The sequence below is a fragment of the Typha latifolia genome, chromosome 6, assembly GCF_019914945.1.
Source record: "Typha latifolia isolate L0001 chromosome 6, TyphaL0001v2, whole genome shotgun sequence".
NCBI lineage: Eukaryota > Viridiplantae > Streptophyta > Magnoliopsida > Poales > Typhaceae > Typha > Typha latifolia.
In genome coordinates, this window is record NC_133091.1 from 2,058,208 (window position 1) to 2,073,996 (window position 15,789).

Below are 15,789 nucleotides of genomic sequence, written 5' to 3' on the forward strand. Positions count from 1 at the left end.
AGGCTTAGCTGGAAATTAATTTTGAATATAGTTTTTTGTTTATCCTAGCGCAAACTGAGCTCAAATGACCTAGCAAGCGAGGCTTAGCTCGAAATTAATTTTGAACATAGATTTTTTGTTTATCTTAGCGCAAACTGAGCTTGAGCAAGCTTATTTTCAAACCGAACTCAAATCGAGCCGATCTAAATCTGAAACTAAGCTATTTCTAAATCAAGTCTATTTAAATCAAATATCTAATAGTCATGAGTATACTTATATATAATATTAATAAAAAAAATTCTGATTGAGCTCAAAATTATAAATTTATCTAGGGCTCAGCTCAGTTCAAGCCGAACAGAGACAGAGCGACTTGCTTATTTTGACATATATAAATATATTGGCATCTTTTATCATACAAAAAATTATGTTAAATTTTTTTTATTTTCCAAAATAAATAAATTAACACTATTTTACCTTCAACATTATTTCCACTTCCCATAAAAATAAATTAAACAGGATACAAAATATCAAACAATTAGAACATATGAATGTACAAAAGTACATGCAAATTACCGTATACAATTATTATCTGTAGCAAGATGCTGTTAACATTAGATCCTTGTTTACCCATCTTCAATGTCTTGAAATTCTATACCGCGTATCTTAGTTTGTAGCTTATATATAGATAAACAAAGATTGTTTAGTTAAAATAGAGAAGACAAAAATAATTAAAATTCTTACTTATTCTTAACTTCCAAGAGAATTTGGGCCTCTCGCCCTCCGGGCTAAGTTGGAAAACTTAAAAATATCCGAAGCCAATGCAAGAAGATCCACTAATTTTTGTTTTGTTTTGTTTTATTTTAACAGTATTAATTACTGGATATGAATACATGCAGTAGAAGAACTTCCAACGATATCTATAATTAGTGGAACAATATATCAACTGCAGATCTCCCCAGGTCCAGAAAAGCTCACTATATGCATGTAAATATTGGATGCAAGAAGACGAAACAAAGGAGGGAAATAGATTTGAACAGAACTCCCAAGTATGATCCCTATCACACTATTGGCTTATTTACTTATACTTGACCTCAAGTTTGTCACACTGATACCATTACAAGTTCCAGGTTGATGCTTCCATTATTACAAACTTAGTTTCCCAGACATTGAAAATTCCATAGGCCACCATGCATTTGCTCTTCAGAGTATTGTGCATCTCTTGGAGCGAAGCCGGCCACGCTTCCTCGGAGAGGGAGTGGACTCTGCACTCCTCCGGCTGTTATTGCTCTCTCCCATTCTCTTCACCCTCCTGCACAAGACCTCAGAGAGCCAGCCATAAATCAAATCAAATCACTTTTTTTTTTTTGGTGCACTAATTATCCCGCGTAATCTTGATAATGATGCCATATTGGATGTTTAAATTCTAATTAGGAGTTAGGAGCAATGCTTTTCACCATGCAAAATAATCCCATCAACAGTCTATTTTCCATGAGTTACACTTCCTTCTAGTTTTTGCATACAAAAAGCAATTACAGGACCAGTACATACTACATACTCGGCCTGGAATGTAGTTCTCATCAAACAGATGGAGGAGAACAAATTCCCACTGGATTTGACAAAGGCTCTGAGATTAGGCTCGAGCACGCAGAATTGGCGTATATGCTAATTATACTCGAATAGAGCAGAAGTCCTAAGTTTAGAAGATAAGATCATAGAAGACTCGAACTCTTGAGACGGGTGAGATGATTAGTTAAGAGTAGTAAATTAGACGCGAGCGAGAGAGGAAATTGTTGAGTATCACATTAAAATTTATAGTCTGCTTTTGGGTTAGAGTTTGATTCTAAAGTTGATGGCATGTTTTACTTTTTCAAATGTAATGTAATGACATAAATCTAAACTAAAAAAACTACTACTACTATTACTACTACATTAAGCATATATATGCAATTTCAATTTCCAATAAGAAAAATAAAATAAAGTCTTAGTAGGGAACTCACTTGGCCACCATAACTTTGACAAACTCCTCGTAGCTAATTTGGCCATCGCCATCCTTGTCAGCTTCACGGATCATCTCATCAACCTCTTCGTCGGACAGCTTCTCGCCAAGGTTGGTCATGACATGGCGAAGCTCCGTATCTGAGATGAAGCCGCTCTGGTCCTTGTCGAAAACTCTGAAGGCCTCCAGGAGATCCTCATCAGAAGAAGTGACCCCCATTTTGCCCGCCATCAAGTTGAGGAACTCGTTGAACTCGATGGTTCCGCTGCCATCTGCATCGACCTCTTTGATCATGGCGTTCAACTCCGCTTCCGTTGGATTCTGATGCAGAGCTCGCATCACAGTCCCCAGCTCGCCAGTCGTGATGTATCCTGAAGAGGAGTTGCCGTTTAAACACTAAAAAAACGATATCTTGAGATCATAATAATCAATTAATCGACAAAGGTCCGTCGAATATGAGGAGAAGAATCTTACCGTCTGCGTCCTTGTCGAACAAGCTGAAGGCTTCCCTGAACTCCGAAATCTGCTCTTGCGAGAAGTGCTCCGCCATGGTCGCCTCTTCGATTCGATCCGAGAGAGAGAGAGAGAGAGAGAGAGAGAGAGAGAGAGAGAGAGAGAGAGAGAGAGAGAGAGAGAGAGAGCTATAGTAGGGTTTCAATTGGAATTTTCTCTTCGCCGGAGTGAATGGCGGGTTTGGTGATATATGAGTCGAAGTCTCGAAGAAGCGTTCCAAGGGCCAGGGCATCGGATGCCATTCTCCACAATTTGAAGCATAGTGATATTACCTTTCTAGCCTTCTCGTTGCATCTAATTTACTAGTCAAAATTATTCCACTTCATATTTTCATATGCCTTTTATGTTTACAAATATGACTATAAATTAAATTTAATTTGAAATCATTTCAAATTCTTCTTTATAGTAGTAAACTCAAATTACTTTTAAGGTTCTTCTTTCTCACATAATGAACTCGAGAAGGTAATAAGGTCTATTACCTGTGGGCTTTTCTGTCACTTGGCGTATAAATTAGTGGGGCCCAAGGAATATAAGAAAAGGAGTGGACGGTGATTTACAGTACGATTGCGATTCCGCAGCAACGTGTTTTTTTATTTGGCTGCCATCACTTTTGGCACCGAAATAGACTTTGATGTTTAGTTATATATATATATATACTCAGTTTTATATATTAAAATTAAAAAATTAAATATAATTAAATAGCAAACCCCCTTGTGTACTTCATTTCAATTTAATTTTATGAAATAAGATTAATTCTTAAATAATTATTCTAATTTTTAATATTGAGAATTGGTGACATTTTAAATTAAATAATAAAAATCCTCTTAATTGGATATAAAATAGTAGCGTTTACTAATCTATAAGTAAAATGAAAATTTCAAATTATTATTAAATTCATGTTTAAAATCGTATCAAATAGGAGGAAAAAAAATGATGGGTTAATAAAAAAAATAATGTATTCTTTATTCCAAAAAATATTACTCACGGAGCCTAGTATTGAAAAGATAAGCAAGCCAATTTGCTGATGACTAATGTGAGCATCTACTAAGTATTTATTCATTGGAAACTTTCACATCCAATTGCAACCATTACGAAGTTCCTTTTTTTTTTTCTTTGTGATAGATGGAACATAGCATAAGTTACTGCTAGCCGGAGAATGCAATTGATTGGTACATACTCTGTGAAGTAGACAAAAGAGTACAACTTCAAAACCAGACAGACTTTCTGCTTCAAAGCTACTGCATGAAAAACATCTGTTTGTGCGATCGCTTAAAACCCAGCCGATGGAAGGGTTATTTCGATGTTCGCAGGCATCAAGACATTAAAGCCATCAGCAGATGTTGATATGAGCATTCCTGGGATCTGTGAGTGCCAATGCAATTCCTTCAAATCTTTCTGACCCTGTATGTAGAAAGAATACAATTAGAAGCAGGCATTGGCTGCATCGTGAAATCAATCATTACTAGAAAAAAAATGTATTCAGCTGGAACAAACGATGATCATCAGCCTGTCATTAACGCCAGTAAAGACAAAATAATTAGAGGGACAGCAGAGATAGTTGTATAAGAATCCCTCCGAATAATGAACATTTGAAGTATGTTTTATATTAAGAGAGATGCCAAAGCTGGTCGAGAGCCAAGGAACTGAACTAGAAAGATGAGCATGCTTATTATAGGGGAGAATGCTTATTATATAGGTAGGACACTGGAAAAGCATTGACTTCTGTCATAGGTTCACTTGCTTCTCAAGAAAAAATGAAATAAATATCTGAATAGGACCAGAAACAAGCTTATAGCAAATTGTAACTAATAAATACCTGATGAACAAATAGAAGTGGTGCTGGCAAATCTTCAGGTGCAATTGCTTGTTCTTGCATCTGTGTTCTGAATTCAGCCTCCTCCTCTTTATCTCTTTCTAACGAAAGGTCCCAAATCCTTGCAATAGATAATCCAACAAATAAGAATGATAAACTTGGAAGCATCACGCAAGAAAACAGTGTTTGTTGTTTTCTGTGTGTGTGTGTATAGAGAGAGAGAGAGAGAGAGAGAGAGAGAGAGAGAGAGAGAGAGAGAGAGAGAGAGGCAGTTGGTGTACAAACTTCATGTCAAATATTTTGGGAAAAAAAGATTCTAACACCTTTTCCGTCATCAATTGCATCTTTGGATATGGAAAAGCAAAATGTTATTCTAAAGAGTTAATTTTTCTTCAGCTAGTGATTAGATAACATAAACTCTCAACTTTTCCAGAGAGAAAACAGTTGTCTTACGTCAGCTGATGATCAGCAGATGAAACAGCTAGTGTTGATGCTTCATGCGGACTCCATTCTATGGAAGTGACAGGTTGTTTGTGATAATTAAAATGAGCAGCTACTTGTGATTCCCCCGACTTCCCCTGCCAATAACAGAAAAATGTAAAATTGTAAACAAGCAAATTCTCGACTGAACTGAGAAAACCAGAACCATCTTTTTCAAGCCAAAACCATCTGACATGATTATTCTGAAAACCCATCTCAGCAGTGAATTGAAGCTCATGCAGAAAAATAAGTCAATATACACACAGTAGTAACATCGTTCTAGGGAGCTACATTCACGTCCAGATATTGCCCTTAATATATTTGACAGCTCACTTTGCTCCATAGTTATCTCATTTGAATTTATCTTATACAACAAATTATCTTAAAAATCTAATTAGATCACTGAAATGAATTTATATTAAAAAATTGGCGAACAACTTTTCCCACAATGAACCATCACATATATGACTGTTGAACTCCTTAAATATTGTATGCTGCAAAATCCACATTAGAGTAATCCTTCATGTTCATCTACTTCTTTGGTTATACACACAAGCTAAAGGAGATAAGAAATTGTAATGGAGAAGGAAAGTAAGCTTTCTGTTGAAAGAAACTGGAATTACTAATTAGAAGAAAAAAGAAAGAGAAAAGCTCAACTACCTTGATCAATCTAAGATCATGAATTGAGAAGCTACCATCATCACTTCCAGATGCCATGAAAATGCTAGAAAGCCTATTCCAGATGGTGAAACATAGAAAAGAGAGATGAGAATAACTGCAGAGGTAAATCATAAGTAGCGGTATGCTTGAAGTACAGAAAAAATATTTCTGCATATACCGGTTCCATGAGATAACATTGACATCAGCATCATGTGCTTTGAAGGAAATTGCTGGTGATTTTCCTATCCGAATATCCCATATTGCTATTGTTCCATCCACTGAACAAGAGGCAAATACATCTGCTTCCGTGGGACTCCACTACAAGAAAGGAGAAAATATATTGCAACTGTGCAACAATCAAGAGCTTTTAGAATATGAAATAAAGGCATACTTGCAAATCTTCCACACTTGCAGTGTGACCAACAAAAGGATTTGTATCAACATTCCATGTATTAGACATGGGCTCCCAAAGATGAATACATTTATTGCAATCACCTAGAAAGACGGAAAAGAAGGCCTCAGCAATCAGCTTATTCGGAATAGCAACCAGAATAAATAAGGTAAGAGAGGATCTAGGCACAAATTGAGATCATACCAGAAACAAGTCTCCCAGTAACCACAGGACTCCAGTCAACTGCATACCCTTCATCCTTGTGCCCGCTGAACTTTACTATAGGTGTATGTCTATGAATGCTATTATCCCCTCTGCTTACGTCTGTTTCTGATTCTGCTAAGGAATTAAGAAATGAGCTGAAGTCCCAGACCTGCATAAATTGCAATGAAATGTATGTACTTATTTCTCTGTCAAATTTCCAAATAGATATAGGACAGTATATTGATTGAGTGACGATCAGTAGCCTTGACAAAAGCAATCTGAAGATAAAAGAGTCACAATAGAGAACAGTCTTCCTGCAAAATGTGCAGATAATCTAAAAAAACAAATGAATATCTATGCATATCCTAATGAAAATAGACGGGTTACAAGCAGATCACATCACAGTAAAAAGGAATGCTCAAATACAAAGAAATTAACATCATATCAAATACCACCATAAATTATTATCAAGATTCCAAAATTATCTGTTATGAATATAATTTTCTAACCTGCACATGGCCAGCGTCTGCCCATGTAGCACATATATGTGGCTTTTGGGTCATTGAGCGTATACGATTCACACATCCTTCATGAGCCACCTTGTTTAACTGTTATGACAAAATGCAGGAAGCATTAGTAGCTTATAATAAGAATTGTGGAAAACAACAATTTAGAATAAATAATAAATATAATCAGAATTAGAACTGTGAAAATGAATCTGCCTGTAAAACAGGTTTTTTGAAATCCTCGCTCTCCTCTTCATCCTCTTCATCACTGCTACTCTCACTCTCCATATCAACGTCACTACCAGCAGAGGGAGCAGGCACTAATTGGCGCTTTTTGCCAGTAATATTGGAAAGCTTGAAAATACCAATGTAGTTCCAAGATGCTTTCTCAGCCTGCAGGAAGAGTATAAGATTACAATACATCTTTACCAGCACAAACAGACTACTCGACGATTCTAGTGACTGCAAAAAGCATGAATAACTAAATACAATAACTTTAGTAATTAACTCCAATAATTAAATCAATAGAACACATAACAATGATAAGTAAAATTTCAGTGGAATTTACTAAGTTTGAAGGCCATCAAAATATGAACTTTCAGTTAAAAACAATTAACCAATGCTTCAACAAGTGACAATCTAGAAGGTGGTTCTAATTGATCTAGGGTACAACCTATCATTCAATCACAAGTAAACCCAGCTCTTAAATAGAATGGAAACACTAAGTAACCAATGCTTCCAAACTCCAGGCAAGAGAATGTACCTATTTGTGATTCTAAGCAAATTAGGTTACAACATTTCACTCATTTGCAAGTAAAACCATATTTTAAATAGGATGGCCTGCATATCACTGCCGATATCAATCTTCTCTCCTCTTCTCTCCATCCAAACAGCGGGCAAATGCATGGCAGGCTAGATATTAAAAATTAGAAAATGCCACATTTTCATAATTAAATACGGTTTTGATCACTGCAGCAACTACAGTTCAATAAAAGACAATCATGAACCAGTAGTTATGAACCTGAGTCCCTGCAACACCATATACTGTGTGTGGAAACTCCGTCCGAATCAATCCAAGAGAATCGTGCACGATGTCAAAACTATAAGAGAGAAGACAGAAATTAAATTCCAATGTTAAACAAAGAAACTAAATCTATTCAGAATGTCAATCTGGACATTCTACCTTAAACAGGGCCATCCGATATCAAAACCCCTAAGATAATTATAAGCAGTGGGATCAAACTGGAGCTCTTCTCCCTCTTCTAGTTGGTCGACACCTGGTTGCCATACCTACACAGGCAAAATTTTGGAAAAATAAAAATAGGCCAAACTTATGAATTTCAACAAAATACCCAAATATCATAACTTTATCATGAAAACGATTGTAACAAAAAGATTACGGATATAAAATCATGAGAAGATTAAAGAAAGCTTGGACTTTCTTGGTCACCTTAGGAGGTGCCGAAGGCACGGTGGAGGATTCGCCTTTTTTTGATCCCTGAAACAATGGGAAACAAAAAAAAAAGACATCAAACAAAGATGGACAGGTACAGCGAATTGATGAGAGAGAGAGAGAGAGAGAGGAAATTGGAGAGGCACCTTGTTCTTCTTTTTGTTCTTCTTAGAGCTCTTGAGACTGCGAACCATCTCGACGGCTTCGAAGGAGAGGTTCTCTGAGACAGAGGTGAGAGAGGGAGAGAGATAAACCCTAGGCGGAGGGAGAGAGATAAAACTCTGTAGGCGCCGAAGCCGAGTGTGCTTCGGGAGGGGGTCATGTTCGGGCCGGGCCGGGCCGAGGTAGCCCAACCAGAGCCCCACCCAGATCCAGGTAGAGAATTATTAAAAAAAAAAGAGAGAGAACTATTTATAACACCCTACAGTTTAAATATATTATAAATAAAACCTTCTCCTTTTATTATTTAGGATTATATATGCTTTACCTGTCTCTCTACCCTTTTACTAAGTCGAAGGGATTAGATTTTTCATCCAAAATTAACATTATCTATGTCTTCTTTAAAAATTATTACTGGTTTGAACAAAAATTAATTTACCTCTTAAAATTTTTGTTTCGTATCACTAAATCAACCTTGAACTTTCTTTATCAATATATATTTATTTAATAAAAATAAAAGTATTTAAAATTTTAAATAATTTTATCATCTATGTTAACGGCATTTGTACTTATAGCTTAGTTAAGAGTGTAGAGAATCGTAATGATGCAAAACAAAGCCCAAGGGATAAAGTGATCTTTGTCTAAAATATTATTTACAAATGATAATCCCCTCTGCATCCTTGCAGAAAGGATGTAAATCCTATGCAACAGTTGAAGTAAATCTTGCTAAATTTCATTTTTCAAGTCCTAAAACACATTATCACATATACCCCTGACAAATAAAAGGTCTATAATAAAACCCTGAGGTATCTAGTACGTTATAATCTTCATCCCACTGCAAAGCTACAAATTTCAACACTATAATTTGTGTAATGTGACAGTGGAACATTTAGCTAATTTGACATCTTACTATCTGATTGACATTTGTAGTTACACTTACACTGGCGAAAAACAGCCAAACGAAAAATCTGAAGATAATTCATGGTGATTAGAGCATTAATGATATCATATAATCCTGATACATTCTAAAGGACAAGGGTACAGGGTAGCATAGCAGAACCCAAAAGCTGCAGTAACTGCACTACTCTTCTGTACAAAGGCCATGGTAGCAGCTGCTTCTTCCTAGTATTTCTTGGAATTCCACGGATTTCCAGATGCTGTTTCTGTTACCTCTTCAGAGGTTTGTAGAGGACAACAGTCACATACTTGGAATGGAACCTGTGAGTGAGTCCAAGGGCCAACAGCGATTGTGATGCCCATCCTTTCTCGATGAAGAGGTGATCGAGGACGACGTGCTGCGGCTTCAAGGAAGGCTCCTCAGAGTTCTGAGATCCGAGGACTGTCAAGAGCAGCTGAGGTGGAAGGGGTGGCGGTTCTTTAGCGAAATCCTCGTCCCCTGGGAATGGCTGACTATAGCTGGAGTTGGGAGATGGAGGGGCTTCAAATTCTGAGACACTATCCAAACGTTCTGGAACATAGTCCTATTCAAGGGAAACACAAATTGTACACAATCAATTTCCAGATTAAAGCACTCTAAATTTGAGGCGGTCATTAAGAAGTATCATAATATCTACTGACATTGACATCGAGGAGGTTAGTGAATTGTCCTCTTTCATCGGTTATGTAAGGGAGATCAGGGGTGTATCTGAATTCACCATCAACGATGAACTTGTAATGATAAATTCCAGATGGTAGAACCAGCAAGATGGTGTAATCTTTACCTGACTTCTGCAATGCCTTCCTGAAAATTTTCAAAAATAGTTCCAACCTTATGTATAGAATGTATATCCTTGCGAAAAGAGGGAGGATTTTGCATAGCACCACTTGCATTTAAGTCTTATTGCAAAGAAAATATTCCTTTTTTGACATATCTGCAAATCCAACTCCTTTTGTGGGTAGATTTGCAAAGAACACCTCTTTTAAGTTCACAAGGATTCATCTTAGGACATTCTATTCATTTAAGACTAAAACATCCTTCCTCTCCTCTTTTATCTTAGATACCTTTGAAATCTGAAGAGCATTTTAGTCACCCAAAAACGAATACAGTAAATAAATTCATGTGCATAAACAGGACGTGATTTTTAAAAATATACCTGAAAATGGAGTTGACTTCAAAAGGAGGATTTTCGAAATTACCCTAAGATAGTAAAATCTATGTATGATGTTCTCATATACAAAATACAACAAAAAAAGAAGAAGAACATTTAGGTCACAAAATACAACAAAAAAAGGTCGAACTGCAATGCAGGGATTATATATATACCTCGAGGACCAGTTATCCCAAGACCCCTCCACCAAAACATCATTTCCTCCACTGCTCCATGTAATCAGAGTTGGAATACCTTTTTCCTGGGGAGCATTAAAAGGTCCATTTGAGTCGTTCATCCATGGATGATTGAGAATCGAAGGGATATCAGTTGCTCTCTGCAAAGGAACTGCTGGAACCTGTGACATATGTTTCTGTTAGATTGTGTATGAACAGCAAGGGGACCATGCATTACATGAATTTCTTCCCACCTAACACATTAGATTTTAGCTTCCTTCTTTCATCAAATATAAAATGTGCTTTATCCTATGAGTGACAACATTTTGGCGTAGTGCTAGAAATAAATACAAAATCATAGATTAACTGTCTGCTGCCTAAAAACTGTCATTCTTGTTAATATATTTGTGTGAGGATAAGGGTCTAAGGAAACTAGGAAAACAAATCTTTATATGGGCTCAACTCAGAATCTATAATGCAACCAGTTGACATAGTTACCAAAAGAATGTTTTTCTCAACCCCACAATCAAGACAAAGTAGAAGCATGGACCATTCATTCTCATGAGAATGCAAGCAACTATGTGAGAGGAGAACTGTAAGTCTGTAACTAGATAAAAGAAGAAAATAATTTGCATGAGCAACGCCTCTTTGCCAGCTAGGAGTAGAATTGACTTAATTTGCAGCCTTATGGTCACTTATATATTTTTGTACAGAAAAGGAAACTTTGAAACTTATGGAAGAAAATTTCATGACAAAAGATCTGGATCATGTAATTGGCATCTTGGAACGGGGATTCTTTTAGAGAAATGCAGAACTCAGATTCTTTTAGAGAAAAGTAATTGCATAGAATGTCTAGAAGCAGATAAACTTTTGTTGCGCTTACATGACTCCAGCAGAGCAGTTTAAACACACACATGCAAAAACAAAAAGAAGTATAATGATCTGTTGCTATCCATTTCATATTTGTAAGATTGCCTTACCACTTGGTGAACATTGACATTAAGTTGTAAATTTAAGCTTATACAAAGCAAAACATGCAGAAAAAGTGACAGAACCAGCACAATAGCATCAAGCATGTTGAACACTCAAAGATTTATCACAAAATTAATAGAAGTAACTGAATCATTTGCAAATCATACATAATGCGCCAAAGGCCTGTATCCATCTACAACTTAGATTTTAACATTACTTCTATTTCTTTCAGCTCCATCCACTGTTTCTGAAGAAAATCATCAGAAGAAGAACCCAATACTTTTATAACAAACACCCATGACAAGGGGCTTCTTGATTACTTCAGTTTGCAACTTCCAGGAAGCAGGTCTCACATCCAAAAGGTTCTAGTGAAGAGTTGACAAGGAAATATATGAAGGCAGCACTATGGAAAATGAAATGGGATGCCAAAGATGCTATGACTTTGACTATATCTATATAAAGGAAATTTTGGCGTTTTGGTCCTCAGACCTTATATTTTCAATTGATGCAAGCATATGTCAAAAGGTTTCCCTCCATAAGAATTAGGTTTTGGTGTCTTCTGAAGCATGTCCAGCACACATGTTTCAGTTAAAGGATTTGTAACAAATGGATGGAGTTTCTTTCTTCAAAATTTCAGATAGGTGAAGCATGTGTATCAGTATGGCACAAGCTTCAAGGTGCCAACCCAGTATAATAATTAGTATCATATGACAAAGAAACTAACTGTTCTGACACAAGAAACAGAGTACTACTGTATTAGTATATAGTAATGCATGATCACTTATCTCAAACACAGACTATCTTCTGAATTTAATCTAGCATTAAACAGGTGCTGCTTTTAAAATCCTAACTAAACATCTCCAAAGGTTTCAAAATGGACAAGCTTATAATTTGTTCTATCAAAAAATTACCACAGATCAAACTAAGACTATTTTCACCTTTTCAATTGCAAATTGCATTAAACAGTTGCTGCATCAAAAAAAAGAAAAAAAAAAGGAATCCCCCAAACTTCTTTGGATGTCAAGTCCATCAACAAGAATGTGAAAATCAATGGTTTCTCTTCAAATAATATTGGGACAGTCTTTCCATGCCACAATCATTATTCCATCTCACACACAAATCTCCTCAATGGAAACTGATTCCACCATCTTCCATGAATCCCTTTCTTTCAGCAGATTGAAAGAAAAGTGAGTCACTTGAATTTTCATAGCAGATACGATGAGTTGCAAGCTACATCAGGATGAGAAAGTTGAGCAAATGAATTTTTCACATCAGAGAGGATAAATTACAAGTGAAATCAGCAAGAGACGGATGAAAAAGGTGAATTCAGAGCCATTTTACATAATAGCTAAAGTAGCTGTTATTTTCTTCAGATGAGGGTGCATATGCACTTGTTGGAGACAGAAAAATCTTGTTGTGACTCGATAAGCAACTACTAAATGTATCAAATATCTCGACATAAAATGCTGCAACTGAATCTCCAATTGGTAACATTTTGCACAGCACATCAACAAGGTAGGCAACCAACATCTACTGGCTTTAGTACACAAAGCACGATTCATGTATATTTCTGCAAGTTCCCATGGTAAAAATAACGCCCAATGGTCAATCAGTTTGCGGCAACATTACTGACTAAAATGATCGGTACACTCCACTAATCAAATGTATCCACGAGGTCCCATGCATTATGTAATACAGTCCTTATATGTCAAGACAATTGGATGCATGTCTTAAAACATTATATCCTGTCAGATAGCTGATTTCCTTCAAGATTCAACAGCCATAAATTTAATTTAAAAACAACGGTAAATAGCAAATAATTCTTTGGTTGGTATCAAAACTCAGTCCCCTCCATGCATCTTTTTCTCTCCTCCTTGACAAACATTGCAGAAGTGAAAGAAATCTTCAGAAACTCCCACAATGTTTATCCATGACAGTGCAATTTCATCTATGCAACGAAAGCACCCAATCTTTTTCCTTGACCAACAGCCACTGATTTTAACTAGCATTAGCCCAATAACTATAAATTCGTCCTATCATCCGATGGATCACGTTATACATTATCAATACGCGTTAAATTAGAAATATTTCACATTTCAAAGTCAAAAAGAAAAGGAAAAGAAAAGAAAAAAAAAAAACAACAACATCAGGAAAGTAGAGAACAGCATAACTACGAAACCAAATCAAAAAACTATCTAACCAAAAAGACGGCATTTTGATCACGACCCCAATCACAAAAAGCAATCGAAAAGGATCAGAAAAAGGAAGGGCAAAAGGAGATTCTCGTGCGAGAAAGGGATAGATCTCAACACCTGCGGGGCGAACATGAAGGGCGATCGCGACTCCCGTGGGCTCTCCGGCGGCGATCCGACCATGTGGGCCACCGGCGGCAAGGTCCCGTCGCCGTCCGCTCCCATCGGGGCCACACCGTGGCCGTTCTCCACCTCTCTCGTCGCCGCGTTTCCCATCGCCGTTTCCCAAACTCTCCCTGAAAGCGAAAGACCACCGCAACCATGAGGGATAAGATTAATTTACAACAAGATCAAGAGACGAGCTTGACAAATGCCACCGGCGATCCACCTATTTACGGATGCTTGCCACGCGGTGGAGGAGGAGGGAGTTTCAGAGAATGCCGTCGGATTTGGGTGTTATTTACTTTGCATGCCACTGGCGAAGAAGCCGGAGAGAGGAGAGGAGAGGAGAGAAAGACAAAGGAGGACAGAGATTTGTAAGCGGAGGGAGGGAGGGAGGGGGGGCAGTTCGGTGTTCGCGGAAGTGATGACGCTGACGTGGCGTATAGCACGTGCGGGTTGGCACGAGCTGGATGTGGTGGGCCCGATCTTCGTACGGCTTTGCATGCATGGTGATGTGTCAGGGAGATATCCTTTTCTTAATACCATAAATACCCCTTGCCTTTGCCTCTGATTCTCTGAAGGGCTGATTAGTAAATATGGCAAGAAAAGCCGCTTCATATGGGCTATTAATATTTACCATTTTTTAAATAATCACATACAAAATAAATAAATAAAATTTAACCACCGATAATAATAAGAGTAGAAGTTAAAATCAATTTTCACTTAATTATTTGAGTAGTTTTCACGAGATTTAAGCAACATAATTAAAAATTGAAACTAATCGTAGTAATTACTTCTATTTTATATAGGCAAAATCATCTATTTTTTAGATAGTTTTAAGATTATGTATAATATTCTATTTTAGCCTAAGATTATTTTATTATGGTATATTTTAAATTGATAATGTCACGTAGATCTCTCCACAAAGAGCGACGAGAAGAGTATGGAAAAAATAAATATTGTATAACTAATCATGCTCGAAATAAAAATTTTGAAAAATTAAAAGGTCGTAGTTGTAAAAAGCAAGAGGTTTCGACATCTAAATAAAGGGAAAAAGAAAGAAATAAAAAGGTCAAAGTTGTAAGGGTATAATTGACATTTTAGATGGTGATTGGGCCCTTGCATATAAAAGAAGGACGATAAGGACGGCAGGATAAGTAGGGTCATCCTTATCCACTCGTCCACCTTATCTACCTCCCACTATTCCATTCCATTATTCACGTCCAAGCTACCAAAGGTCTAGAGTGTGTAAAAACCCCACCAAACTATTCCTCCACCGGGATATTTGGCTTTTTCCGATTGGCTGTTCACGTCCCAAGGCCAGTTAATTGCTGCCAGGTAATCCGAATGCAGTAAATTCTTGAACTCTGGTGTGCAGAAGAACTCTACTCGGCTGTAGGTGCGTGAATTCCCGTGCGGGCATTACGTTTTTCCTGTTAAGCTTATCTTATCCGGATGGATAAGGATTCTATAATGAAGTTAGGGTCTAATTACAAATAAGACCCGATGAAACAATTATTTATTTTCATATGAACTCTTTTATTTAATTTGTGATATTTAGTCTCCTTCAACTATATTAATTTTCCTGAATCACGTGATCAATTTTATATATTATAAAAAAAATTTATTCTAATAGAATACAAGATATTAGATATTTGAGAATCTCAAATTATTATTTAAATATAGATAAAAGGTCTATATAAATATAAATAAATATTACATTTTATTCCCCCATACTTTAAACGATAAAATATTGCAAAAATAAATATTTGTCATATTTTTATCATCTTAAGTTCGATCTTTATTTTTATTGTAATATAATATATATATATTTATGCGTTAAAAAGCTTTTAAGAATATAAAATAAATAAAATATAGAGGGCGAAATAAATTTATACGCTAAATTTGATATGCATGAGATTTTTGGAGAGTTTAGAGGCATAAAAGTATTGAGAATATGGGATAAGTTTTATCGATAGTTACAAAGAAGTCCTAATTTTTTTCTAACCGACGAATTAGCCAAATTAAAAATGATTCCATTGTTAT

At 36.4% G+C, this 15,789-nt stretch overlaps 3 protein-coding genes across 4 annotated transcripts; all 3 read right to left on the reverse strand.

The window, feature by feature from the left end:
* Nucleotides 1-1,007: 1,007 nt before the first annotated feature.
* On the reverse strand, nucleotides 1,008-2,708 carry LOC140791449 (calmodulin-2-like). Of its 2 annotated transcripts, none has more exons than XM_073142026.1 (3): nucleotides 2,450-2,708; nucleotides 1,977-2,346; nucleotides 1,008-1,288 (listed from the first exon to the last, which is right to left on the reverse strand). In XM_073142026.1, exons 1-3 carry the CDS (start codon nucleotides 2,523-2,525, stop codon nucleotides 1,180-1,182), a joined length of 555 nt encoding a protein of 184 aa, XP_072998127.1. In that variant the 5' UTR covers nucleotides 2,526-2,708; the 3' UTR covers nucleotides 1,008-1,179. The 2 variants fall into 2 exon arrangements, with proteins under 2 accessions (XP_072998127.1, XP_072998128.1); XM_073142027.1 differs by having other exon boundaries at nucleotides 1,008-1,299.
* Nucleotides 2,709-3,505: 797 nt separating this feature from the next.
* On the reverse strand, nucleotides 3,506-8,290 carry LOC140790868 (protein HEAT STRESS TOLERANT DWD 1). The gene is made up of 13 exons (XM_073141168.1): nucleotides 8,142-8,290; nucleotides 7,993-8,040; nucleotides 7,726-7,832; nucleotides 7,564-7,642; nucleotides 6,759-6,935; nucleotides 6,546-6,644; nucleotides 6,037-6,205; nucleotides 5,833-5,936; nucleotides 5,620-5,759; nucleotides 5,442-5,514; nucleotides 4,755-4,879; nucleotides 4,305-4,422; nucleotides 3,506-3,889 (listed from the first exon to the last, which is right to left on the reverse strand). The coding sequence occupies exons 1-13, from the start codon at nucleotides 8,187-8,189 to the stop codon at nucleotides 3,758-3,760; spliced, it is 1,419 nt and encodes a 472-aa protein (XP_072997269.1). The 5' UTR covers nucleotides 8,190-8,290; the 3' UTR covers nucleotides 3,506-3,757.
* A 752-nt stretch (nucleotides 8,291-9,042) lies between these two features.
* On the reverse strand, nucleotides 9,043-14,135 carry LOC140790970 (SNF1-related protein kinase regulatory subunit beta-1-like). Its single transcript, XM_073141299.1, has 5 exons — nucleotides 13,970-14,135; nucleotides 13,702-13,877; nucleotides 10,418-10,599; nucleotides 9,733-9,895; nucleotides 9,043-9,635 (listed from the first exon to the last, which is right to left on the reverse strand). Exons 2-5 carry the CDS (start codon nucleotides 13,855-13,857, stop codon nucleotides 9,321-9,323), a joined length of 816 nt encoding a protein of 271 aa, XP_072997400.1. The 5' UTR covers nucleotides 13,858-13,877; nucleotides 13,970-14,135; the 3' UTR covers nucleotides 9,043-9,320.
* Nucleotides 14,136-15,789: the final 1,654 nt, after the last annotated feature.

Coding starts and splice junctions, on each gene's coding strand:
- LOC140791449 (XM_073142026.1), bottom strand. CDS start 2,525: ATGGCGGAGCACTTCTCGCAAGAGCAGATTTCGGAGTTCAGGGAAGCC. Junction 2,347..2,449: donor GTTCGACAAGGACGCAGACG/GTAAGATTCTTC, acceptor ACTCCTCTTCAG/GATACATCACGACTGGCGAG. Junction 1,289..1,976: donor GTCAAAGTTATGGTGGCCAA/GTGAGTTCCCTA, acceptor GGTCTTGTGCAG/GAGGGTGAAGAGAATGGGAG.
- LOC140790868 (XM_073141168.1), bottom strand. CDS start 8,189: ATGGTTCGCAGTCTCAAGAGCTCTAAGAAGAACAAAAAGAAGAACAAG. Junction 8,041..8,141: donor AGAACAAAAAGAAGAACAAG/GTGCCTCTCCAA, acceptor CCATTGTTTCAG/GGATCAAAAAAAGGCGAATC. Junction 7,643..7,725: donor ATCGGATGGCCCTGTTTAAG/GTAGAATGTCCA, acceptor TCTCTCTTATAG/TTTTGACATCGTGCACGATT.
- LOC140790970 (XM_073141299.1), bottom strand. CDS start 13,857: ATGGGAAACGCGGCGACGAGAGAGGTGGAGAACGGCCACGGTGTGGCC. Junction 10,600..13,701: donor CCTTCATGTTCGCCCCGCAG/GTGTTGAGATCT, acceptor CATATGTCACAG/GTTCCAGCAGTTCCTTTGCA. Junction 9,636..9,732: donor CTAACCTCCTCGATGTCAAT/GTCAGTAGATAT, acceptor TCCCTTGAATAG/GACTATGTTCCAGAACGTTT.